Raw genomic sequence first — 26,119 nt, forward strand, 5'->3', positions numbered from 1 at the left:
GTCCCACACGAAAAAACAAAATTGAATATAGAAGGAAGAAGTGATATATAAAAAATAATGCTAAGCAAGAAAATTGGTAAAGACCGTGGCAAGTCTAAATCAACATGAGCTCTATGAAGCCAGCAAAAATAATGCATACTCCGGAGTTATATATAAGGTTAAAACCAAAATGCTGGAAAACAGAAATAGTTGGTCATCAGAATTACAATGTTAAAAGATTCTTCTGTTTTGAGAGAATAGTATAGGGATCATAATTAACTTTAAAAAAAAAGCTAATGTTTTAAGGGTAATTGCTAAAGAACTGAGGGTAAATAGACTAAAGACTTTATAAGCAAGAAGAAAAAGGAAATGATCAGAGAAATCAAGTTAACATAAAACACAAAAGATGACCAACCTAAGTGACCTTCAACAGATAAATGGGTTAAAAAAAAATGAAATAGTGGCTTTTGGGACAAAATGGATGGAATGCAAGGTGATTATGTAAAGTTAAATCGAAAGTTAGATACCGGATGGCTCCATTCATCTGAGGAATATAAGCAACCAAAAAACACACAGAGGCACAATACAGTGAGAATAAATCTTGAATTTGATGATTACCAGAGGGAATGGGGAAGTCTACCGGTAGTGTAGTAGAGAATGCGTGGAACATGTACACATATGGAAGAGTAAAAATGTCACCCTCAAGTTGAAATTAATAAAATTTCTTTTAAATTAAAGCACAAAAGATGACTGAAATAATTCCAAATTACTAGTCGAATTATATGGAAATAATCTGAAATTTACTAGAGTCATAGCATAGATTTCTTAAAAGTCCAGTTCTACGTTTGTTATTTATCATTCAGAATTTAGGTTGGCCTTTAAAGAGTCTTAGAAAAAACAGTTCAAGATGGTTAACATAGACATACCACATACACATTGTGTGTGGAATAATTTTCTCTGAAAGATCTGAGAGTAGCTGAACAACTCCATAACAAAAAGATCTCAAAAGTGACAAAAAGACAACACAAAAAATGGGTAGAAGAGGTAGAGATAGCTTGCCACAAAACCCCGCTCCTGACATAGACTTACACTAAGAGGGAATTTGCAAAGTTCCCCAGTCCCTGGAACTTGCACTGGAAAAACAGCCCCTCAGAATATCTTTGAAAATCAAAGGGACTTGTGGACCAGGAGACCCAAAGGTGCTGGAAAATAGTCTGTGTTTTTAAGAGCAAGAGTGCAGACTTACCCTAAGACCTAACACACAAAAAAGCACCTAAGTGATACATAAGGAAGCCCGTGACCTAATCTTAAAACACCTGCCAGGACAAGGATCTATTGCAACTCTTGTGGGACAGAGGCACTGGGAGGTGTCATTTTTGCATTTACACTGACCCTTACTATAGCTAGAGCCAGAGAGTGGCATTTAAGGACTTCCCTTACCTTACTAGAGTTAGTTGACTCCCCATGTACCCCGCCCTCATGGTATACCATGGCTGCAGCAGCTCTCAGAATGTAGACTGGGGGTGAGGGACAAATGTGGTTTCTTTGACCTGTGATAGCCTACCAGTACCATCCAGAAAGGAGATTATATATTCCATTAGGACCCCAATTCTTGAAGCTATTCTTAGGAGAGTTTTAGAGTGATTTCAAAATTAAGTTGCTACCGACTTAAAATGTTGTATACATATGATACTACGTGTGAGCTATACGGTAACCACAAAGCAAAAACGATAGCAGAAACAAAACAAAATGATAAAGGATCTAAACATAACAGAAAGTTATCAAACCTGAGGAAGAGACTATCAAAAAAAAAATGAGAAGAGGAAGAGAAAGGAACACAGAGACATTACCAAAAAGCCAGAAAACAACAAAATGGCAATAAATAACATCAATAATCACCTTAAATGTAAATGAACTAAATTCTCCATTTAGAGGGCAGAGTGGTTGAATGTGGCAGAGGAGGGTGTCTCATCTATATGCTGCCATAAGAGACCCACTTCTGACAGAAACAGAATAAAAATGAAGGGATGGAAAATATTTCCTGCAAATGGAAACATAAAACTTTAAAGCCATACTTACTATAGACAAAACAGTACTTTAAAGCAAAGATTGCAAGAAAAGGGGGGAAAGGATGTGGTGTAGTATGCAATTGAAGGATGTGATCCTATCCAAGTCATGTACAGTGTTCTAAATCAATGTTACCTCAGTAAAAGGGGAGAGGATAGTAGGAATTGAAAGACGGGTCCATCCAACAAGAAGCTCTAACAGATACTTATGTACCCAACAGGAGCACCTCAATATATAAAGCAAATATTAAACCTAAAGGGAGAAAATTGACAGCAATAAAATAATACAGGAGAAGCATTCCCAGGTTGCAGCGCTTAGCAGCCAGGAGGTGCTCTGAGCCTACTTCCAAACACATCTGCAAATCAGCATGTCTGCCTGTTCCCCCAGGTTCACCCCACCAACCCCAGTAATCCCTGAATCTTTAATATCGACACGGGAGGGGAGTGAGTTGGTCAGATTGCCTTAGAATTGTTGGCAGATATTTTATCCAAAACTGCATCAGACAAGTCAGACAAAAATCAGACAAAACAAGACCTTAAATCAAAGACTTCAGTTATTGTTGGTGATGCACAAGACTGTGCATCAAAATCTTGGTGCTTTTTAACTGAAAATGTCAAGTTGGCAGAGAGCAAGACAGTTGTTTGGAGATTCTTGGAAAAGACTATCATATACCAAAGTATCATAGGCTCAAGTATGGCAACGATTAAAATACAATCAAGTACTGGCTGACCTTAAGAAAGCTCAGGAGATAGTACCAGAAGATAAGACTATCCAGGCTGAATGCTGAAAGTTAAGCAAAAGATAGAGGCACAAAAAGCTAGAGAAGGTACAATATGTAAAAATGTTTGCTTAATAAGAATTCACTTTGTTTAAATACATACATTGACTGTACATAGGTAATAAGACATAGGGGATTTTATGTATGTAATATATATGATCTCCAATGTGTTGATACATCATTTCTCCATCATTTATAGTTTGGAAATATGAATAAGGATTCACTTTTTTTTTTTAAAGATTTATTTATTATTTATTTATGCAAGCGCTAGGTACAGTCAGAAGCGCGGGAGGGTGAGAGAATTCACCAGAGCCAGAGTGGGGAGCAAAGCAGGCAGAAGGACCAAAGTACACTGCTGAGGGGAGCAGTGGGCGGCAGGAGAGGTCTGCGCGCCATGTGGGACCCTCCTCCGGTGGCCGGGGAGCAGCCGGGGATCGAACCGGCGCTGCAGAGGCTGCGGGCAGCTTCACAACCCAGCGCTCAAACACTGCGCAACCGGGGAGGCCCAGGATTCACTTTTAATAAAACAGTGCTACTGGGCCTCCCCTGATGGCGCAGTGGTTGAGCGCTGGGTTGCGAAGCTGCCCACAGCCTCTGCAGTGCCGGTTCGATCCCCTCCCGCGCTTCTGACTGTACCCAGTGCTTGTATAAATAAATGAATGAATCTTTTTAAATAAATAAATAAATAAAACAGTGCTACAATACCGTGAAGATGTTTTTAAAGTGCTACTTGCATTATTCACAAAGACTAATGGCATCCAACCTATTTTTAAATTCTGGAAGACATCTCTTATTGGATAAATACATGAAAACTTAAAAAAAAATACAAAAACAAAAAAACAGGGCCTCCCTGGTGACCTAGGCATTACATCCCAGCACTATCACCACAACCAATCGCCTGAGTTTGATCCCTGGCCAGGGAGCTAAACCACATACAGCGCAGCAGACCTCTCCTATCTCACCAGCTGCTCCCCTCAGCAGTGTATTTCGGTAAGCCCACCAGAGTTCTGTTCCAATTCTGTTGGTGAATCCTCTCATCTCCCCTCCCCCATCACCTCTGGCCTAGACCCCAGTTGCTCTATGCAAAAATTAAAAATATATATATTAAAAAAAAATAAGAAACTTTAATACCCTAATTCTATCTATGGACAGATCATCCAGACAGACAGAAAATAAGGAAACATCAGCATTAACACATTAAACCAGAAGGAGATATTAGATGTATACAAAATATTCCTTCTAAAAGTATTCACATTCTTCAAGACCATACGGCACATTCTCCAGGATTGACCTGGAGACCACGTTAGGCTACAAAACAAGTCTAAAATTTAAGACTGAAATGTCAAACATTTTTCTCACCACAATCGAATGAAACTAGAAATCATATATGGAGAAAGCTGTAAAAAAATAAATATCTTGGGCCTCTCTGGCGGCGCAGGCGGTTGAGCGCCACACTGTGAAGCTGTCCGCAGCCTCTGCAGCGTGGGTTCTATCCCGGCCGATTGGTGAGAATCCCATGTGGCGTGGCAGACCTCTCCTGTCTCGCCCGCTGCTCCCCCTCAGCAGTGTGTTTTGTCAGTCTGCCTGTTCTGTTCCCTGCTCTGTCTCTGGTGAATCCTCTCACCCTCCCGCACCTCTGGCCTGTTCCCCGGTTCTTGTATAAATAAATCTTTAAAAAAAAAAAACCCAAATATCTGGAGATTAAACAGTATGCTACTGAATAACTACTGGGTCAACCAATGGAAGAAATGTAAATAGATCTTTATCATTCAGACTTTAGGTTGGACTTTAAAGGAAAGTCTTAGGAAAAGCAGTTCAAGATGGTTAATGCAGACACAACACATATACATTGTGTGTGGAATAATTTTCTCTGAAAGATCTGAGAATAGCTGAATAGTAGAAATTTGACAAAGTAGAAATTTGACATACCAGCAAAAGTGGCTCTAAGAGGGAAGCTCATAGTGATACAGAGTGACCTTGAGACAAGAAAAATTTCAACCACTGGAACACTGCATGTGAAGGAACTACAACAAAAGCAACATGTTAACAGAAGGAAATAATAAAGATCTGGAATAGAGACTATGACAATAGGAAAAGTGAATGAAAGGGTTGGTATTTTGAAACAAAATTGACAGTGCATTAGCTAGACTTACCAAAAAAAAAAAAAAAAAAGATAAAATAGTAACTGAAAGGGAAATCAGAAATGAAATAGAATAATTCAACAGAAATAGTTTGAGAAACCACTATGAACAATTACCAACCAAAAAATTGTACAACTTAGAAGAAATGGATAAATTGCTAGAATCATCTAATCTTGCAGGACTGAATTAGGAAGAAACAAAATCCAAAGAGACCAATTACCAGTAAGAAGACTGAATCAGAAATCAAAACTTCCCCCAAAATAAAAGTCCAGGACCAGATGGATTCACTGGGAATTCTACCAAACACTTAAAAGGTTTATTTATTAAGCTTTTCCAAAAAATTGAAGAGGGTACAGTTCCAAACCAATTTTCCAAAACCAGCATCACTTACCAGACCCGACGAGAGAGAGACGCACGCGCACACACACAGAAAGGCCACTGTTACTAACAGAAAATTCTCAATAAAATATTAGCTAAACCTAATTCAGCAATACATTTAAAGGATCATATGCCACAATCAAGTAGGATTCATTATAGGGATGCAATGGATGGCTTCAACATTAACGATGCAATATAACAAAATTAAGGGTAAAACTCATGATGATCATCTCAACAGATGCAAAAATGAATTTGAAAAAAGCCAACATTCATTTATAATAGAAACTCAACAAAGTAGGTTTAGAGAGAACATACCCAAACATAAGATTAAATTAAAGAGTCACCAGGCAGAGCCAAGCCAGGATGTAATCAAGGGTCTATTAGCAGAGAGGAGGACTTGTGAGAAAATTCATTATCCCTTGGAAATGATCAAGTATACAAGAGTTTGCAATCCTAGTCCAAGCAGTCAGGCAGAACTTGCACCCCTGGTCTCTTGTTAGAGGTGGCTCAGCACAAGTGGAGGTGGAGGCAGGGCCAGACAACTCAGCACATAACCTCACGTGTCTCGTGCCTGCCAGACCACCTGCGTTCTGGAGCAGGAGTCTTGTGGACCAGAGCTAGCCACTCTCACTGGAAGCCCAGATTGTCTTCCTATGGCCTCAGGCAGATTAGAGCCAGATTAGATCATTTGTAAATGATGGCACTCTTCAAGAAGAGGATATTAGGGCCTCCCTAGTGGCGCAGGGGTTAAAGACAGCACTGTCAAGTTATCGCCAGCCACTGCAGCATGACTTCCATCCTGGCCAGCAAGGGAGATAACCCACATGGCACAGAAGACCTCTCCTGCCTTGCCTGCTGCTCTCCTCAGCAGTGTATTTCAGTCAGTCTGCCTGTTCTGCTCCCCACTCTGTCTCTGGTGAGTCCTCTCACATCCCCCTCCCGCACTTCTGGCTTACTCCCCAGTTCTTGTATGCATAAATAAATCTTTTTTTTTTTTTGAAAGGATATTAGTTGCAGACTGTGATTGTGATATACAAAACATCTACCTTACTCCACACCCCTATCCAGGACCAAAACCACAAAAAATGAATGCTCACATTAATCAGAATTTGAAGCACCTGGATCTTAACAGGTGCTAGGATTCTGGGGTAAAGCTCCTTATTTAAAAAGCGAAGAAAACAATTTTCAGCTTGTGGCCCTGTCTCAACTATAGTCCTCACTCAGCATTGCATCTACAGTCCAGTCCTCAGCCTAGAGATTGAGGCTGGCAAAAGGCTATATTAGACATTTCACCAAAGAGTTGAGCTAAGAGAGGAGACCATTGTGGATCCCCACCACACAATTCAGGTACTGCAGCACTGTAGGAAGACTAAAAAGTCTAAGAAATAATAAATAAAATAATAAAATCAATAATAAGTCCTAGATAAGAAACCTAGGATTATCCCCAGCTTCTGTTAGATGCTAGGTTCTATTAGCTATAAAGCCAATTTATCAAGATAAGAAAAGGAAACTCCCTATTACAACCCATAATAACTAAAAATGGAGAGACATATAGAAACTGGAACCAAAAACAACAACAAAAATCCAGAGATCAATCTCAATTCAACAGAACTGCAGAATATGCCTGGTGAGACGTTGAAGGTAACAGTAATAACCATGCTTGTCAAGTTGAGAAACTCAATGTATGATGAAAAATGGGAAGACCATAAAGGCTGAGACTATGAGACTGCATGAAGATGAAGATGATCACTACAAGGGGATACGTATTAGACTGTCTGCAGACTTTTCAGTGGAAACTTCATAAACCTGAAGGGAATATTTAAAATACTTAAAAGATTTCCAACTTAGAATACTTTATCCTGCCCATGTATCATTCAAGACAGAGGTAGTGTAAGGAGATTCACTAAAAAACAAAAACTAGGGCCTCCCTGGTGGCACAGGGGTTAAAGACAATGCTATGAAGCTATCGCCAGCCAATGCAGCACCAGTTTGATCCCTGGCCAGAGAGAAACCCACTAGGCGCAGCAGACCTCTCCAGTCTCACCCACTGCTCCCCTCAGCAGTGTATTTCAGTCAGTCTGCCTGTTGTTCCCCACTCTGTCTCTGGTGAATCCTCTCACCTCCTGCACCTCTGGCCTGTATGCATAAATAAATTCTTGTATGCATAAATAAATAAATCTTTAAAAAAAGGCAAATACACAAGTAAAATTGTGGCATATCAGAATGAGTTTGAAATCAAGTTATTTAACAGGACACAAGAACAAACCATCATACAGTAATCTCAGAATAATCTTCAAGCAAAATCAATAGAACACATAAGAACAAAAACATAACCAGAAATAAGCATAAAAGATGTCAAGAAATTGAAAGAAACTAAAAAATAAAACCAAAAACACAAATAGCAAAATAAGCTCTTTTCTCACTAATCACCTTCATTATAAGTGGCTTGAATCCATCTATTAAAAGTTATAAAGTGGCTGAATGGATTTCAAAACAAAGTCCAACCTTGTGCTGTTCACAGGATGCGCGCCTCACCAAAGTCAAACATAGACTTAAGAGTTTAGGACTGGAAAACAATACTACAAGCAAATGCCAATCAGAAACTGTCAGGAATACCATTATTCATATCAGATGAAATAGATTTCCAATTTGAAAAAGGTAGTAAGAGATAGGGACATTACAATTAAAGGCCCAATACAGTAAAAATATAACAAATGTGCACCAAATTATGGGCCATCAAGATAAATACATCAATTATTAGAACTAGAGGATGATATTGACAGTAGCACAATGAGGATTTTCAATACTCCATCTTTAACTATGGATAGATCAGCTACAGAGAAACAATGGGAAATAATAGTCTTAAACACATCACCCAAAGCAGTGATAGTGAAGGCAAAGATAAACAGCTGGGACTACATCAAATTAAAGAGCTTCTGCACAGCAAAAGCGACAGTAACCAAAACAAAGAGAAACCCCACCAACTGGGAGAACATTTTTGCACCCAACACTAATGATAAAGGACTGATCACAAAAATCTGCAAAGAACTGATGAAACTCAACAAAAACAAAGTAAACCAATCAAAAAATGGGCAGAAGAGCTAACAAGGAACTTCTCCAAAGAGGAAATGTGAATGGCCAACAGGCATATGGACGAATGCTCAGCATCACTTGTAAACAAGGAAATACAAATCAAAATTACAATGAGATACCATCTCACACCAGTGAGAATGGCACATATTAAAAAAATTGGCAACAACAAATGTTGGCGAGGTTGTGGAGAAAAAGGAACTCTCCTGCACTGCTGGTGGGAGTGCAAACTGGTCCAACCACTATGGAGAGCTGTGTGGAGGTTCCTCAATCTGGTAAAAATGGAGCTTCCATATGACCCAGCAATTCCACTCCTAGGTATTTACCCAAATGACACAAAAACATTAATTCAAAAGGGCACCTGCACCCCTATGTTTATTGTAACAAAACACTTTAATAGGTAAGCTAGGGAAACCACCCAAATGCCCCCAAATAGATGACTCGATCAAGAGATGTGGTACATATACACAATGGAATATCACTCAGCAATCAAAAAAGATAAACTCATGCCATTTGCAGCAACATGGATGGCGCTGGAAGGGATCATGCTCAACGAAATAAGGCAGAAAGAAAAAGAAAAATACCAGATGGTCTCACTCATAGCAGGAATTTAGAAAATCTAAATAAGGGACCAGGAAAAAGACTAATTATAATAAAGTAAAAACCAAAATCAACAAGCAACTATAAACCAGAGACACACTACAGGGGGGAGAGAAGGGAGTAGGATCAAAACAAGGGTGGTGGGAATTTTATGCGGGCTATAACCAAGATGAAAATGCATACATTGTGCAAAAATGAAAAAAATGTAAAAAATACATAAAATAAATTTTTTTTAAAAAATAGTCTTAAATGAGGAGCTAGACCAAATAGTCTTAACAGACATCTACAGAACACTTCACCCAAAGTCTGCTGCATATACTTTTTTTTAAGTGCACGTGGAACATTCTCAAGCCAATTGTCAGCAAAATTATGAAGACAAATCATATTAGAAATTACTAAGAACAGGGCCTCCCTGGTGGCGCAAGGGGTTAAGCACCACACTATGAAGCAATCCGCAGCCTCTGGAGCATGAGTTCGATCTCAGCCCACCCGAGAGAAACTCACGTGGCGCAGCAGACCTCTCCTGTCTCGTCCGCTGCTCCCCTCAGCAGTGTATTTCAGTCAGTCTGCCTGTTCTGTTCCCCGCTCTGTCTCCAGTGAATCCTTTTACTCCCTGCATCTCTGGCCTGTACCCCAGCTCTTGTATGCATAAATAAATCTTTAAAAAAATTACTCAGAACAGCTGTACACTGATAACTTCAAAAATTTGAAGAAAGGAACACATTTCTACAATATAGTCTACTGAGCTCTAAACAGAAAGAAACAGAAGCATTGAATAAATTGGTAATAATCATGGAAACTGAAACAGTAATCCACAATCGTCTAACACAGACGCCACCAGACAGCTTTACAGTGAATTTTATCAAACTGTTAAAGAACCTATGTCCATCTTGCTCAAATTACTTCTAAAACTCCAAGGAGAATGTTCCCAAATACATTTCATGATGCCAATATTACCCTAATATGAAAATCAGACAAATCACAAGAAAACTACAGACCGATTATACCTGACGAGCATTGATGTGAAAACTTTTAATGTAACAGTAAACCAAATTCAACAATGTATTAGCAAGGATTATATATCATGATGAAGTGGAATTTATCCCAGGGCTGCACAGATGGTTTAATGTATGTAAATTAGTTAGTTAATATATATATGTTAATATATCAACAAAAAATAAAAACCACATAATTTAATATTAATCAGTTGATGCTGAGCAAGTATTTGACAAGTTTCAGCACACATTTATGCTAAAATTTCTTAGTGGGACTAGAAGGAACGTAAATAAACGCCATATATTACAAACATACAGACAATACTTAATGTTAACTGAAAGCTTTTCCTTTAAGACCAGGAACAAGACAAAGTTACCCACTTTTACTACTTTTGTTTAATTTAGTATTGGAGATTTTGCTAGATCAAACAAAAGGAAATAAAAGAAATCCAGACTGGAAAACAATGAAACGATCGTGAGTAAATGATGGATACTGTATATGGAAACCCTACAAAGTTTTTTTTTTTTTTTAAAGATTTATTTATGCATACAAGAGCTGGGGTACAGGCCAGAGATGCGGGGGGGTGAGAAGACTCACCAGAGACAGAGCAGGGAACAGAACAGGCAGAAGGACCGAAATACACTGCTGAGGGGAGCAGTGGGCAAGACAGGAGAGGTCTGCTGCACCATGTGGGTTTCTCTCTGGCCAGCCGAGGGTTGAACTCGTGCTGCAGAGGCTGCAGATAGCTTCGTAGTGCGGTGCTTAACTCTTTGCGCCACCAGGGAGGCCCAAATACTCAAAGATTTACTGAAAACAAAAACTAGCTAAGTGGTAGGTTACACAATTAACGTACAAAAATCTGTTGCATTTTTAAATACAAATAATGAGGAAGAAAATAAGAAAATAATTCCACTTGCAATCACATCAAAAAGAATCAAATACCTAAGTAAAAGATTTATACAGTGAATGCTGTATAAATTACAAGATGCTACTGAGGGACATAGGTAAAAATATAAAGAGATGGGAAGATACTCCATGTTTATGGATAGGGAGAATGAAGTAGTTAAAATAACTATTCTGGGCCTCCCTGGTGGCACAAGGGGTTAAGGACCGCACTGTAAAGCAATTTGCAGCCTCTGCAACACGAGTGCCTGCGCGGCTCTTGTATGCATAAATAAATCTTTTAAAAAAAACATAAAATAACTATTCTACCAAAAACAATACATAGATTTAATGCAATCTGCTTCAAAATACCAATGATATTTTTCAGGGAAATAGAAAAAATATTAGAACTTATATGGAGCCATTAAAAACCTCAAATAAAGCAATTCTAGATTTTATATATAAACTAGCAGTAATAACACAATATGGTAGTGTAATCAAAATAGAAACATGGATCAATGTAATGGAATTGAAAGCACAGAAATAAATGCACACATATGTCAATACTTCATTTATGATAAAGGAGCCACAACCATACAGTAGAGAAAGAAGAGTCTTTCTACACTACATCCCTGAGTTCCATCCCTAGTCAGGGAGCTACCCACATGGCACAGCAGACCTCTCCTGTCTTGCCCACTGCTCCTCTCAGTAGTGTATTTTAGTAGATCCACCAGTTCTGCTCCCCACGCTGTCTCTGGTGAATCCTCTCACACACACAATTATCTCCCCTCCTGCCCCCACACCTCTGGCCTGCACCCCAGTTCTTCTATGCAAAAATTTAAAAAATTTTAAAAAAGTCTTTTTAGTAAATGGTGCTGGGAAAACTGGATGGATGGACACACAAAAAATGAAGTTGGAACACTGCACAAAAATTTAAAAAGGGGGGCCTCCCTGGTGCCGCAGGGGTTAAAGACAGTGCTATCAAGCTATTGCCAGCCACTGCAGCATGAGTTCGATCCCCTGCCAGCCAGGGAGCTACCCACATGGCACAGTAGACCTCTCCTGCCTTGCCCGTTGCTCCCATCAGCAGTGTATTTTAGTTGATATGCCTGTTCTGCTCCCCACTCTCTCTGGTGAATCCTCTCAACACCTGTACCTCTGGCTTACACCCCAGTTCTTGTATGCATAAATAAATCTTTTTTTTTAAAGATTTATTTATTTTTTATTCATTTATTTATACAAGCACTGGGTACAGTCAGAAGCGCGGGAGGGTGAGAGAATTCACCAGAGCCAGAGCGGGGAGCAGAGCAGGCAGAAGGACCAAAGTGCATTGCTGAGGGAAGCAGCTGGCAGCAGGAGAGGTCTGCGCGCCATGTGGGACCCTCCTCCAGTGGCCAGGGAGCAGCCAGGGATCGAACTGGCGCTGCAGAGGCTGCGGACAGCTTCGCAACCCAGCGCTCAACCGCTGCGCCACCGGAGAGGCCCTAAATAAATAAATCTTTAAAAAAACTTTAAAAGGACTGTAGACTTAGAAAACCTGCAACAATAAAATATATAGGAAAAATGGCTATACCTTTCATAATATCAAGATGTTATAAAGAGAAGTTATAAAGATGTTATAAAAAGACTCAACCCTGGGGCCTCCCCGGTGGCGCAAGGGGTTAAGACGCAATCTATGAAGATGTCCGCAGCGACTGCAGCATGAATTCTATCCCCAGCCAGGGAGCTACCCACATGGTGCAGCAGACCTCTCCTGTCTTGCCCGCTGCTCCCCTCAGCAGTGTATTTCAGTACATCTGCTTGTTCTGCTCCCCACTCTGTCTCTGGTGAATCCTCTCACCCCCCACACCTCTGGCCTGTACCCCAGCACTTGTATGCATAAATAAATAAATCTTAAAAAAAAACCTCAAACCCTATGGTAAGGGAACAAAAACAAAATAAACAAAAATACTTGGAGTTACCTCAAATTAAAAAGTTTTTACACAAAGAAAATATCAACCGATTAAAAAGGCATTCTACTGAATGGGAGAAAATATTCACATATGATGTAACCAGACATCCAAGATACATTAAAAATATATTCAATTTGACAACAACAACAAAAATCAAACAACCCAATCAATAAATGTGCAGCAGATCTAAATGGACAATTTATACTAAAGACTATATTCAGAAGGCCTACATATATATTCCAGCTATATATATATTTCCAAATATATATTCCATATATATTTTTTCCATATCTATGGAAAAATGTTCAACATCAGTTTTAATAAAGGAGATGCAGGTCAAAACCACAATGAGGTATATTAACTCCACATGTAACAATATATATATATTTACTACACACACACACATACATATATAGTAAAATGGGATATAGCAAAAACCAAACCTAAAAGGATGCAGAGAATGAGGAGCTCTCATACACTATTTGTGGGAATGTAACTGATAAAGTTATTTTGGAAAATGATCTGGATTTACCTAAAAAAAAAAAAAAAAAAAAAAAAACTAAAAATGCAAATAATGTATGGTCCAGCATTCCCACTTTGGGGTAGTCATCCATAGAACATGAAACCATCAACCAAAAAAATTATATATTTTTTTAAAGATTTATTTATGCATTCAAGAGATGAGATAGAGGCCAGAGGTGTGAGGTATGAGAGGATTCACCAGAGACAGAGTGGGGAACAGAACAGGCAGACTGACTGAAGTACACTGCTGAGGGGAGCAGCGGGTGAGACAGGAGAGGTCTGCCACACCATGTGGGTATCTCCCTAGCTGGCCGGGAGATGCTGCAGAAGCTGCCGGCAGCTTCACAGGCTGCATCTTAACCCCTTGCGCCACCAGGAAGGCCCCTGTTACTGACTTTTTGATATTAGCCATACAAGTGTTGGTGAAGATATGAAAAATTAGAACCTCATACATTGCTATAGCCACTTTGGAAACAGCTGGCACTTCCCCAAAAGGTTAAAATTGAGCTACAAGGGGCCTCCCTGGTGGTGCAAGGGGTTAAGACGCAGCACTATGGAGCTAACTGCAGTCACTGCAGCATGAGTTTGATCCCCAGCCAGGGAGCTACCCACATGTCACAGCAGACCTTTCCTGCCTTGCCCACTGTTCCCCTAAGCAGTGCCTTTCAGTAGATCCTCCTGTTCTGCTCCCCATTCTGCCTCTAGTGAATCCTCTTACCCCCTGCATTTCTGTCTTGAACCCCAGTTCTTGTATGCATAAATAAATCTTTTTAAAAATTGAGTAACACACTCATAACAGGATTCTAGAAAACTTAAATAAGGAACCAGGAAAAAGAATATAAGAAAGAAAAAAATCAAAATCAACAAACAACTATGAACCGGAGACACACTATGGACTATGCATTGGAGCAAAGAAAGTTTGTTCAATAAATGGTGCTGGGAAAACTGGGTCGCTACATGCAAAAGAATGAAAGAAAGAAAAAAATCAAAATCAACAAACAACTATGAACCGGAGACACACTATGGAGGGGAGGGCGGGGAAAGGAAGGATTGGGGTCAAAATAAGGGGGCTGCAATTATATGGGGAATGTAAAAATAAAAAAATAGTTACAATCTGACTGATTTCTGTCATTTTTGAGTATATATCTAAAGCATGTTAAGATGTTCATGCAAAAACCTGTACACAAATGTACATAGCAGCTTTTCTTGATAATAAGCCAAAAAAGAGTAGCGGCCAAATGTCTATCAACAGATTAAGTAGATACATAGAATGTTGTATATCCAACAACAGAATAATTGGCAAAACAACAGGTTACAATGTGGATGAACATTGAAAAACATTGTGCTCATGGAATCGAATAGAAAATCCAGAAATAAACCCACAGATCTATGGTCAACTAATCTTTGACAAAGGAGCAAAGACTATGCATTGGAGCAAAGAAAGTTTGTTCAATAAATGGTGCTGGGAAAACTGGGTCGCTACATGCAAAAGAATGAAGCTTGACCACTACCTCACACCATACACAAAAATCAACTCAAAATGGATTAAAGAACTAGACATAAGACCTGAAACCATAAAATATATAGAAGGAAATATAGGCGAAACACTACGTGATTTGCACATCAAAGACATCTTTACAAACACATCACCCAAAGCAGTGATAGTGAAGGCAAAGATAAACAGCTGGGACTACATCAAATTAAAGAGCTTTTGCACAGCAAAAGAGACAATAACAAAAACAAAGAGAAACCCCACCAACTGAGAGAACATTTTTGCACCCAACACTAATGATAAAGGACTGATCACAAAAATCTGCAAAGAGCTGATGAGACTCAACAACAACAAAGAAAATAATCCAGTCAAAAAATGGGCAGAAGAGCTAAAAAGAAACTTCTCTGAAGAGGAAATGCAAATGGCCAACAGGCATATGAAAAAATGTTCAACATCACTTGCCATCAGGGAAATGCAAATCAAAACTACCATGAGATACCATCTTACACCAGTGAGAATGGCACATATTAAAAAAACTAGCAACAACAAATGCTGGCGAGGGTGTGGAGAAAAAGGAACTCTTCTGCACTGTTGGTGGGAGTGCAAACTGGTCCAACCACTGTGGAGAGCTGTGTGGAGATTTCTGGACCTACTAAACATAGAGCTTCCATATGATCCAGCAATTCCACTCCTAGGTATTTACCCAAAGGACACAGAAACATCAATTCCAAAGAGCACCTGCACCCCTATGTTTATAGCAGCACTGTTTACAATAGCTAAGCTTTGGAAACAACCCAAATGCCCAAAAATAGATGACTGGATCAAGAAGATGTGGTCCATATATACCATGGAATATTACTCAGCATTCAAAAAAGATAAACACATGCAATTTGCAGCAACATAGATGGCGCTGGAAAGGATCATGCTCAGCGAAATAAGCCAAAAAGAAAAAGAAAAATACCGGATGGTCTCACTCATAGCAGGAATCTAGAAAACTTAAATAAGGGACCAGGAAAAGGAATAACTATAAGAAAGTGAAAATCAAAATCAACAAAAAACTATGAACCAGAGACACTTTTAGGGGGGCGGGGGCGGGAGGGGAGGGATTGTGGTCAGAATGGGGGGGGCTGCAATTGTATGGGGAATATAACAATAAAATTTAAAAAAGAAAAAAAAAAGAAAAAAAAAAAAAAAGAAAAACATTGTGCTCAGTAAAAGACATTTATAAAAGGTGACAGATTGTATAATATCATGGGTACGAAAGTCCACAAAAGGCCAATCATAGAAAGTTGTGGTTGCCAGGGACTTGGGGAAGAGGAATAGGTTAGGGAATTTCTGAATCGTGGTGTTGTGTGCACAACTCTGATTATACTAGAAACCATTCAGCTATGCATCTGAGGTTGAATATTATGGTATGTGAATTATCTCCATGAAATTGGGAAACAAAGTATGTACAAACCAAAAACTGAGAAGTTATTTGCAACAAACATAACCTACAAAGGAGCACTATAAAAAAAGCTCAGTACTGGGGCATCCCCGGTGGCACAGCGGTTAAAGACAGAGCTATCGAGCTATCCACAGCCACTGCAGCACAAGTTTGATCCCCAGCCAGCCAGGCAGCAACCCACATGTCCCAGCAGACCTCTCCTGTCTTGCTCGCTGCTCCCCTCAGCAGTGTATTTCAGTCGGTCTGCCTGTTCTGTTCCTCACTCTGTCTCTGGTGAATCCTCTCACCCCCTTCACCTTTGGCTTACACCCCAGTTCTTGTATGCATAAATAAATATTAAAAAAACAAACAAACCTCAGTACCAAAAAAACAATCCTTTAAAATATGCAAAAAATTAATTTTCCTAGAAAAGACTAATATAACAGAATTTTACAATTGCTCAACCTTATTAATAATCACAAATTATTTTAAGAACAAATGAGATATAACTTCAGACCCACTAGGACTGGCAAAAGTTATGAAGTCTGATGATGGTAGTAGGTGTATATAATCACTTTGAAAACCAGTATCATTATTTAGAAAATTAAATATGCACATAATTTATGATCTAAGTGATTCTACATATGTATACTACAGCTCTCACACACTTATGCTAAGATCCCCATACAACATTGTTCAGTATAGCAAATATCTGAAATAATCAAATGTCCATCATTAAACAAAGGATAATATAGTCACACAATATATATCATGTATTAGTGAAATTATAGCTAAATATGACATTACTACAGCTACAAACATGGATGAATCTTAAAAAGCAGAACAGTAAAAAAGCAACTTGTCAAAGTCCAAAAAATATAATGCATTTTTATAAAGCTCAAATGCAAGAGTCTGAACAATATATTGTTTAGAGATATATATAATAAAATGATACTAACAGTCAAGGTAATCAGCATTAAATTCAGGATAGTTAATCTCAAGGGTCTAAGGCAAAGGATATAGGGGAAGCACATTAAGATAGATCCAATTGTACTGGTGATATTCAAGGTTGCAAGCTGAGTGATGATTTCATAGGTATTCATTTATTATTATCCTTCATTTATTATGCTTCATGATATCTATCATGTGCAGTCTTTCATATTTATATAATATCATAATGGCATTTAAGAGAAAAGGAAAAAAGGTAGAGAGAAAACAAGCAATATCATCCAAAAGAAAGTTGGCATAGTTTTAGCAATGAGACTAGATATTCTGAAAAAAGCATGATTAAGAATAAAATATTCCCCGCAGAAAGCTATAAATTTGCAAATATTGCTTGAAATTATATAAATAAAAATATAACAATTACTGAATTTGACAAAATCATCTATCTTAATAAACATCTCTGAATTAAGGGGAAAAGACTTGATTAGACAGTATTTGAACAGTTAAAAATTATACTTAATGGATATATGGAACGCTTATTTTTTAAAATTCTTTTCAAGCATACATAGAACCAGGGCACAAAGCAGACCACTACATACCAAGAATGAACAATATTTGGACTATTTTTTTGAAAAAATAATGTAATTAGCTTAGAAATAAGTAACAAAAAGACAGCTATAAAAAAACCCAGATGTTTGGAATATTTAAATGCACCTCTAACATAACAAGTGGATCAAAGCACTAAATTAAAACCAAGTAGAATAAAAGAATAAGGACTAGAAATGAATGATACAGAACATTAAAGAAATAAAGGAATTAACAAAACCACAAACTGGTTCTTTCAGATGAGTAATAGATAAACCTTAGTCAAATATTGAGCAAGAAAAAAAATTAGACACATAGTAGTGAATGAAGAGAGAACTGAGCATACAATAGAGATTTCAAAATGTAAAGAGAATAAAGCAAGCAACTTTATGCTAATAAATATGAAAAAATTAATAACACACGATTTAAAATATACTTCATTTTAAGTAATGTTGGATAGTATTTACTAAAGCTGAACATAAGCATAGCTTTGAACCAGCAGTTCTACCCCTAGGTATATACCCAAAAGAACTGTGTTCACCAAAAAAGGTACCAGAACGTTCACAGCAACAATATTCCTCACAGGCAATAACTACCCAATGCCCATAAAAGTAAATTGTTGTCTTTTCACACAGTGGAATACATACAGCAATGAGAATGAACGAACTATGACACATGCGACAATATGAAAGTTAGCATAATTTGGGGCCAAAGGAGCCAGATACAAGAGTATCTGGGGCCTTCCTGGTGGCAGAAAGAGTTGTCTCAGCACTATGAAGCTATCAGCAGCTACTGCAGCATGAGTTCCATCCCCTGCCAGGGAGCTACCCACATGGCGCAGCAGACCTCTCCTGACTCGCCTGTTGCTCCCCTCAGCAGTGTATTTCAGTAGATCTGCCTGTTCCGCTCCCCACTCTTTCTCTGGTGAATCCTCTCACCCCCCATGCTTCTCGCCTACACCCCAGTTCTTGTGTGCATAAATCTTTTTTTAAAAAAAGTAATACTGTGTCATTCCATATCCTATAAGGATAAAAGTAAGAAAACTTATCGTGTCCACAGTGTGGATTCTCATGTCAGAAGGCACACAGGCATGGCCATATATATCCGAACTATGTTCTAGTTACCTGGACATGTTCACTATATGACAATTCACTGAGTTTTACACACATGATTTGAAGTTTTCTGCATATTGGTTTTAGTTCAATAAAGTTTATTTTTAACCAAAGATAAGGTCGATCAACCTATCATGACTAAAGGAAATTGAGCCAACGTTATAAAAACTACCCATGAAGAATAAAAATTCTAGGACCAGGTAGTTTTCCTGTTTAATTTCACCAGACTTTCAAGAAACAGGTTATTTTTATCTCATAGGAACTGTGCCAAGGAATAGAAGACAATGACCAACACATTTTATGAGGCTAGAAGACAGAAAGGACAGTGACAGAAAGTTAGATTTCTCACTTGTGAAAACAGATGTAAACATACAAACATTTTAGCAAAAAAAAAAAGAAAAGCAAAAGGTAGAAAATCAATCCCACTGGCTATGTTAATAGATTTAAGAAGAGTTTTAGGTCAGTAGTTCAAAAATGTAGTCTGGGAAAACATACACACAGTTCCATGTGTTAGCATATGCAGTGCATTCAACAAAATTATTTGTATTTTTAAAGCAAAGTATTGGAAACAACCTCATTGCCCAGTAACAGGAGAAATGATAATAGATACAATAGATTACAAAATGCAGTTGGTAAGAAAGTCAATCAGTGCAGTCCTAATGGTAAACAGTATGGCGGTTCCTCAAGAAATTAAAAAGAGAACTATCATATGATCCAGCAATTCTCTTCTAGGTGTCTCTCTAAAGACTGTGAAAACACTAATTTAAAAATATATGGGGCCTCCCTGGGATCAAACTCATGCTTCAGTGGCTGGTGATAGCTTGATGGTGCTGAGATTTAACCCCTTGCGCCAGCAGGGAGGCCTGACAATCACTGATTTAGAGCCAAGAGGAACCAGCAGAGTTTCCCGAGGACTTGGTGTGTACAGCCAGTGAGTCTTGTAACTATTAAGCGCCCAGTGTTTGGAGGCTTGGCCACAAAGTAGCTCCTGACCATTCAACATAAAGCTCTTGGAATGAACCTGCTGTCCTGAGGGCACAATTAGTGAATATCCTTAGATCTGAAATAGCCACTGGGTGAAGGGAAGTGAGAGGCACTGGAGAGGGCATTTTATTCTTTCACTGCTCTACATTCTAGGTCAAAGCAGCAAGTTTCCAGCCTCTGTATTTTGTTTTTTTTCGCAAGGAGAAAACAGGAGAAGTCAGGGAAAGACAGGAGTCGGTATTCCAGCATATCATTCTAGTTTTCTTTAAATTTGTGTTAAATATTTTCAATAGTTTCAATGTTTTACTCACCACCACTGCACAGAGGTTATACTTAGGATGTTTCCGAAAAACTGGACAGATGTAAGGAGTAAGGTCCAAGTTAGTGAGCGGGTAATGAATATGTGTTCTCAGTTTTCTTTTCATTGTACCCAGAATGTCAAACCTGGAGAGAGTGTGTGAAATAAAAAGATCGTGAATCATGACTGAAGCCCACATATTTGATAAATTCCAATACAGCTAAAAGTAATTTCTTGGAAATATTATTCTGTGCAGATCTGTACATAAATCACTTCTCCCCACCCTGCCGATCTACATATATTTTATTATTTTTTAAAGATTTATTTATGCATGCAAGAGGCTGGGGTATAAGCCAGAGGTATGGGGGTGAGAGGATTCACCAGAGACAGAGTGGGGAGCAGAACAGGCAGATTGACCAAAATACACTGCTGAGGGGACCAGCAGGTGATACAGGCGAGGTCTGCTGTGCCATGTGGGTAGCTCCCTGGCTGGCCGGGAATCAAACTTGTGCTGCAGCGGCTGCGGATAGCTTCATAGGTTGCGTCTTAACCCCTTGCGTCACCACAGAGGCCCTACATATATTTTAAAACTCTACATCCACAAACCTCACCAAAACTGAAACTGGAGGGGGCACGGAGTAAGACAATACAGAATCAACATGGAAAGGACAAAGCCAGGCTCTCAAGACCCAGGGAAGTAGAAATAATAGTGGTAACTTCCTGAAGACTCCACTCAGCAGATGCTGTCCATGCTGAGCAGCTAATACAGCTTCGCCATGTCTTGGTTTCAGCACATTGTCTTGACAACATGCCGTCTTAGAGCTATGAGGTTTTAAAAGGTCTTGTGAAAATCTTAGGGGCCTCCTTGGTGGCGCAGGGTTTAAAGAGTGCTATCAAGCTATCACCAACCACTGCAGCACAAGTTCGATCCCTGGCCGGGGAGCTGACCCACATGGTGGAGCAGACCTCTCCTGACTCGTCCACTGCTCCCCCAGCAGTGTATTTCAGTCAGTCCCCTTGTCCTGCTCCCCACTCTGTCTCTGATAAATCTTCTCACCCTCCACACTTCTGGCCTATACCCCATCTTTTGTATGCATAAATAAATCTTAAAAAAAAAAAAAGAAAATCTTGTCACATTCTCCATTTGTTTATAGATCAGCACTTCCCAAATCTGAGTTCATATTACAATTGCCCAGGAACCTTTCAAAAAATAAAGTATGTCCATTATGATTTAGGTCTTGGCCAGGGGAATGACTAGGGAACCAGAGATAGTCTTGTGCCAAAAAGCAAGAAATCTTGTTTGAAAAAATTAAGGCAGTATCACAGAGACTGTGCCTAGATATGATCTCAAGAAAATGAAGACATGCACATAAAAAACTGTATTTGAGCTGCTCTATTCACATCTGTCCCAAACTTAAAACCTAAATGTTCATTGACTGGTGAATGTTAACCAATTGTGTACATTCATAAAAGGGAAAATTACACAGCAATAAGGAAGGAACCACTACTACTGCAGCCACAGCATGGGATAATCTCAGAAACATTATGCTAAATGAAAAAAGCCAAACTCAAAGGCTACATATGGTTTCACAGAGGACATTCTAGAAAAGGCAAAACAAGGATGAAAATCAGAAGTTTCCAGGGCTTGAGATCAGGAGAGGAGATTGATTATGTAGGAGATGAGAAAACATTTAGGGGTAATGCAAATAATTTGTTGGCTGTGATGGTTACACAACTGTGTGTATTTGTCAAAATTCACAGAACTGGGAGCCTTCCTGGTGGCCTATGGGTTAAGTCTCAGCACTATCATGGCTACAGCTTGAGTTCGATCCCCAGACAGGGAACTAACCCTGCCTCGCCCACTGCTCTCCTCAGCAATGTATTTCATAAATCTGCCTGCTCTGCTCCCCACTTTGTCTCGTGAATCCTTTCATCCCTCACACCTCTAGCCTACACCCCAGTTCTTCAATGCAAAAAAGAAAAAAAAATTTAAAAAATTCACAGAACACCTGAAAAGGATAAATTTATATATGTAATTACAATCTTTTTTTTGTTTGTTTTTAAAGACCCACTTTCTTTATTACTTTTAAAATATGCTGCATTTCATAGCATAAAACTGTTTTTAAAACTCAATTAAAAAACACAGTTTACATATAACTTTTCTATTTCATCAGGTTTTTTTTTAATATTAAATTTTATTTTTATATTCCCCCATACAATCGCAAACACCCCATTCTGACCCCAATCCTTCCCCTCCCGCCCCCCATCCCCCAAAAAGTGTCTCTGGTTCATAGTTTTTTGTTGATTTTGATTTTCACTTTCTTATATTCATTTTCCTGGTCCCTTATTTAAGTTTTCTAGATTCCTGCTATGAGTGAGACCATCCGGTATTTTTCTTTTTCTTTTTGGCTTATTTCGCTGAGCATGATCCCTTCCAGCGCCATCAATCTAATAAGCCTAAACAAACTCACTAATGGGGTCACAGGAGTTGACTTGAAGGGGCTCCCACTAGCCTATTTGAGTAATTTGAATATCAAGAAAAATGACAGTGGGCCTCCCTGGTAGCACAGGTGGTTGAGCACATGCTGTGAAGCTCTCTGCAGCCTCTGCAGCGCTGGTTCAATCCCTGCCAGCCGCAGAGCAGCCCACATGGCGAGCAGACCTCTCCTGTCTCGCCCGCTGCTCCTCTCGGCAGTATATTTCAGTCAATCTGCCTGTTATGCTCCCTGCTCTGTCTCTGGTGAATCCTCTCACCCTCCCACACATCTGGCCTGTACCCTTGTTCTTATATAAATAAATCTTTAAAAAAAAAAAAAAAGAAAAAGAATAGTGATGAGAACATTACATTTTAAAATGTCCATGAGTCCAGAGTGATACTAAAGTGTGGAAACTAAACCTATATATGGCAAGATCTCACAGATACTACATTAACTAAGAAATAAAAGAGTATCACTAATAATGACACAAAATTTAACTATGTCCTTCCTGATACAATGTGAAGACAAGTATGTAACATCACCTATGCCCAATTCTTGTTTTGAGAAGTCTACCTTGGGGGCCGCCCTAGGGGCTCAAAGGGTTAAGTCACAGCACTATGAAGCTATCACCAGCCACTGCAGCATGAGTTCAACCTGGCCAGGGAGCTTCCCACATGGCACAGCAGACCTGTCCTGTCTCGCCTGCTGCTCCCTTCAGCAGTGTATTTCAGTAGATCTGCCTGTTCTGCTCCCCACTCTGGTGAATTCTTTTACACCCCCCCCCCACACCACCCCACACACACCTCTGGCCTATACCCAAGTTGTTGTATGCATAAATAAAAATAAATCTTTAAAAAAAGTCTACCTTGAATATAAGCATAAGGAAACAATTAGATAAATCTGGACCTGGAACATAATATAAACAGTGGGTTCTTCAAACACTCAATATGTGGGGGGAAAAACTTTAATATATAAAAAAGGAGAAAGGACTATTGTAGATTAAAATAGAGACTAAAGAGACAGGCAAATGCAATATATGGCCCTTGATTCAATGCTAGATTGGGCAAAAAGTTCTGAAAGATATATCTGGGAGGGGAGCAACTTAGATATGTACTGTATCTTGGGTGATAATTGTTAAATTTTTGACATAAGGTGCGATTATAGAAAAATGTTCTTATTCTCAGGTAATACATGCCGAAGTATTTAAGCATGACATGCCATGGTATTTGCCTCTTACTGCAACTGGCTCAGCTAGTAAGAGAAAAGGAATGGAAGGAGTAAGTGAGAAACAGAACTTGAAAGTGGGAAAAAAAATGTGGCAGAGTCACCAAATAATGAAGATTTTAGGTGAACAGTACATGAGTATCCATAATATATTAAAATTTTCTGTAGATTTTAAACTTTTAAAAGTTGGGGGGGGCGGGCCTCCCCGGTGGCGCAGCGGTTGAGCGCTGGGTTGCGAAGCTGCCAGCAGCCTCTGCAGCGCCGGTTCGATCCCCAGTTGCTCCCTGGCCGTTCCCCGGCCACCGGAGGAGGGTCCCACATGGCGCGCAGACCTCTTCCTGCCACCCGCTGCTCCCCTCAGCAGTGTACCTCGGTCCTTCTGCCTGCTCTGCTCCCCACTCTGGCTCTGGTGAATTCTCTCACCCTCCCACGCTTCTGACTATACCCAGTGCTTGTCTAAATAAATAAATAAATAAATCTTTAAAAAAAAAAAAAAAGTTGGGGGGGGATTATTAAAAAAATATATATTACAAATTAAACTGCTTAGACTCCAGAATCAGGATCCCTAATGGTGGGACCAGGAAATGCATTTTTTAAAAAGTACTCAAAGTGACTGAGTGCCAATTTTCCATCTAAAGAAGAACAAATACAATATGATAGACATACAGCCATAAAAAGGAATGAATAAAGACATATCACAACATGGATGAACTTAAAAGACATTATGCTAAGTGAATCTGGCCAGCAAAAATGACAAATATTTTATGATTCCATTTATAGGAAAGACCTAGAATTGGCAAATTTATAGAAACAGATTAAAAGTTGCCAGGGGCGGGCCTCCCCGGTGGCGCAGCGGTTGAGCGCTGGGTTGCGAAACTGCGCGCGGCCTCTGTGGCGCCGGTTCGATCCCCGGCTGCTCCCCGGCCACCAGAGGAGGGTCCCACATGGCGTGCAGACCTCTCCTGCCGCCCGCTGCTCCCCTCAGCAGTGTACTTCGGTCCTTCTGCCTGCTCTGCTCCCCGCTCTGGCTCTGGTGAATTCTCTCACCCTCCCGTGCTTCTGACTGTACCCAGTGCATGTATAAACAAAACAAACAAACAAACCAGCAAACAAATAAATAAAGCATGCCTCTATAAAAAAAAAAAAAAAAAAAAAAAAAAAAAAGTTGCCAGGGGTTGGGGGAAGAAGAATAGGGAGTTATTGCTTAATGGTTACAGAGTTTGTTTGGAATGATGAAAAAGTTTTTGGAAACAGTAGTGATTATTGCACAACATGGTGAATGCAATTAATGCCAATGAACTGTATGCAAAATGGTTAAAATTTTATATTATATAGATGTTACCACAGGTTTTACAAAATTAATGTCATACCAAATAGCACTGAAATATACACTTAAAATGTGTCCATTCTATGGTATGTGAATCATATCTCAATTAAGTTTTTCCCCAAAAAGCTCCAATATATCAAAATCCATACCTTTTTAAGTGAAAGATAATTATTTTTGGTGCTTTGGAAATACTGGCTCTTACAGCTGTTTCTTGGTTGGTTTCACAAAAGGAGCAATAAATTTGGTTGTTCCAGGTCAGTGTATCTTGTTGAAAAAAACACTGGAGACAGTCCTGTTGAGAAAAAAAAAAAAAATTGTGAGCAAACTGGATCAACTGCAACCTAGGTTTCTGTTATATTAAAATTTTGGAAGCTCTATGGAAATGTAATTCTCAGGACGTTTCTCAAAGTCAACAAGTCTAGGCGATACCAATGTCATCGTAGCAGCCTGGAGAGGGATAAACTCTCCCTGGCAAAGGAGAGGCTGCCTTCCCAGTGAATGAACTAGAGCCATCCCATTTTAATCTCTGTGCCTACAGACCACCAGACGAGGTAGGGCCATAAAATATTGCAAGAAAATATAAATACATATACCAAGCCATCTCAATATACAAGTTGAATAAACTTTTCAAGATTACAATGAGGTTGTTTTATTGAGAACATTTAGAAATACAGCTTGTCAATAGTAATTTTGGCTCTATGTTACTTTTCCACAAGACATTGCTATGGAACTACAATTTTTTTTTTTAAGTTTTTTAAAAGTTATAAAGCAGCCCCCTTCATACTTAGAAAATGTGGAAAACAGGGCCTCCCCTGGTGGCGCAGCGGTTGAGCTCTGGGTTGCGAGGCTGCCCGCAGCCTCTGC

The 26,119-nt window shown here is 39.2% G+C and overlaps 1 protein-coding gene across 1 annotated transcript in view; it reads right to left on the minus strand.

Annotated features, from left to right (window-relative positions):
• Positions 1–26,119, minus strand: part of USP50 (ubiquitin specific peptidase 50) — a gene marked incomplete at both ends in the record, with an annotated part of 40,658 nt that overhangs the window by 2,429 nt on the left and 12,110 nt on the right. The window contains 2 exons of the mRNA XM_084240509.1: positions 20,241–20,373; positions 25,405–25,547. Coding sequence (XP_084096635.1) covers positions 20,241–20,373; positions 25,405–25,547 — 276 coding nt within the window. The remainder of the gene's footprint in view (positions 1–20,240; positions 20,374–25,404; positions 25,548–26,119) is intronic.

This window comes from Talpa europaea, assembly GCF_964194135.1.
Source record: "Talpa europaea genome assembly, chromosome: 8".
NCBI lineage: Eukaryota > Metazoa > Chordata > Mammalia > Eulipotyphla > Talpidae > Talpa > Talpa europaea.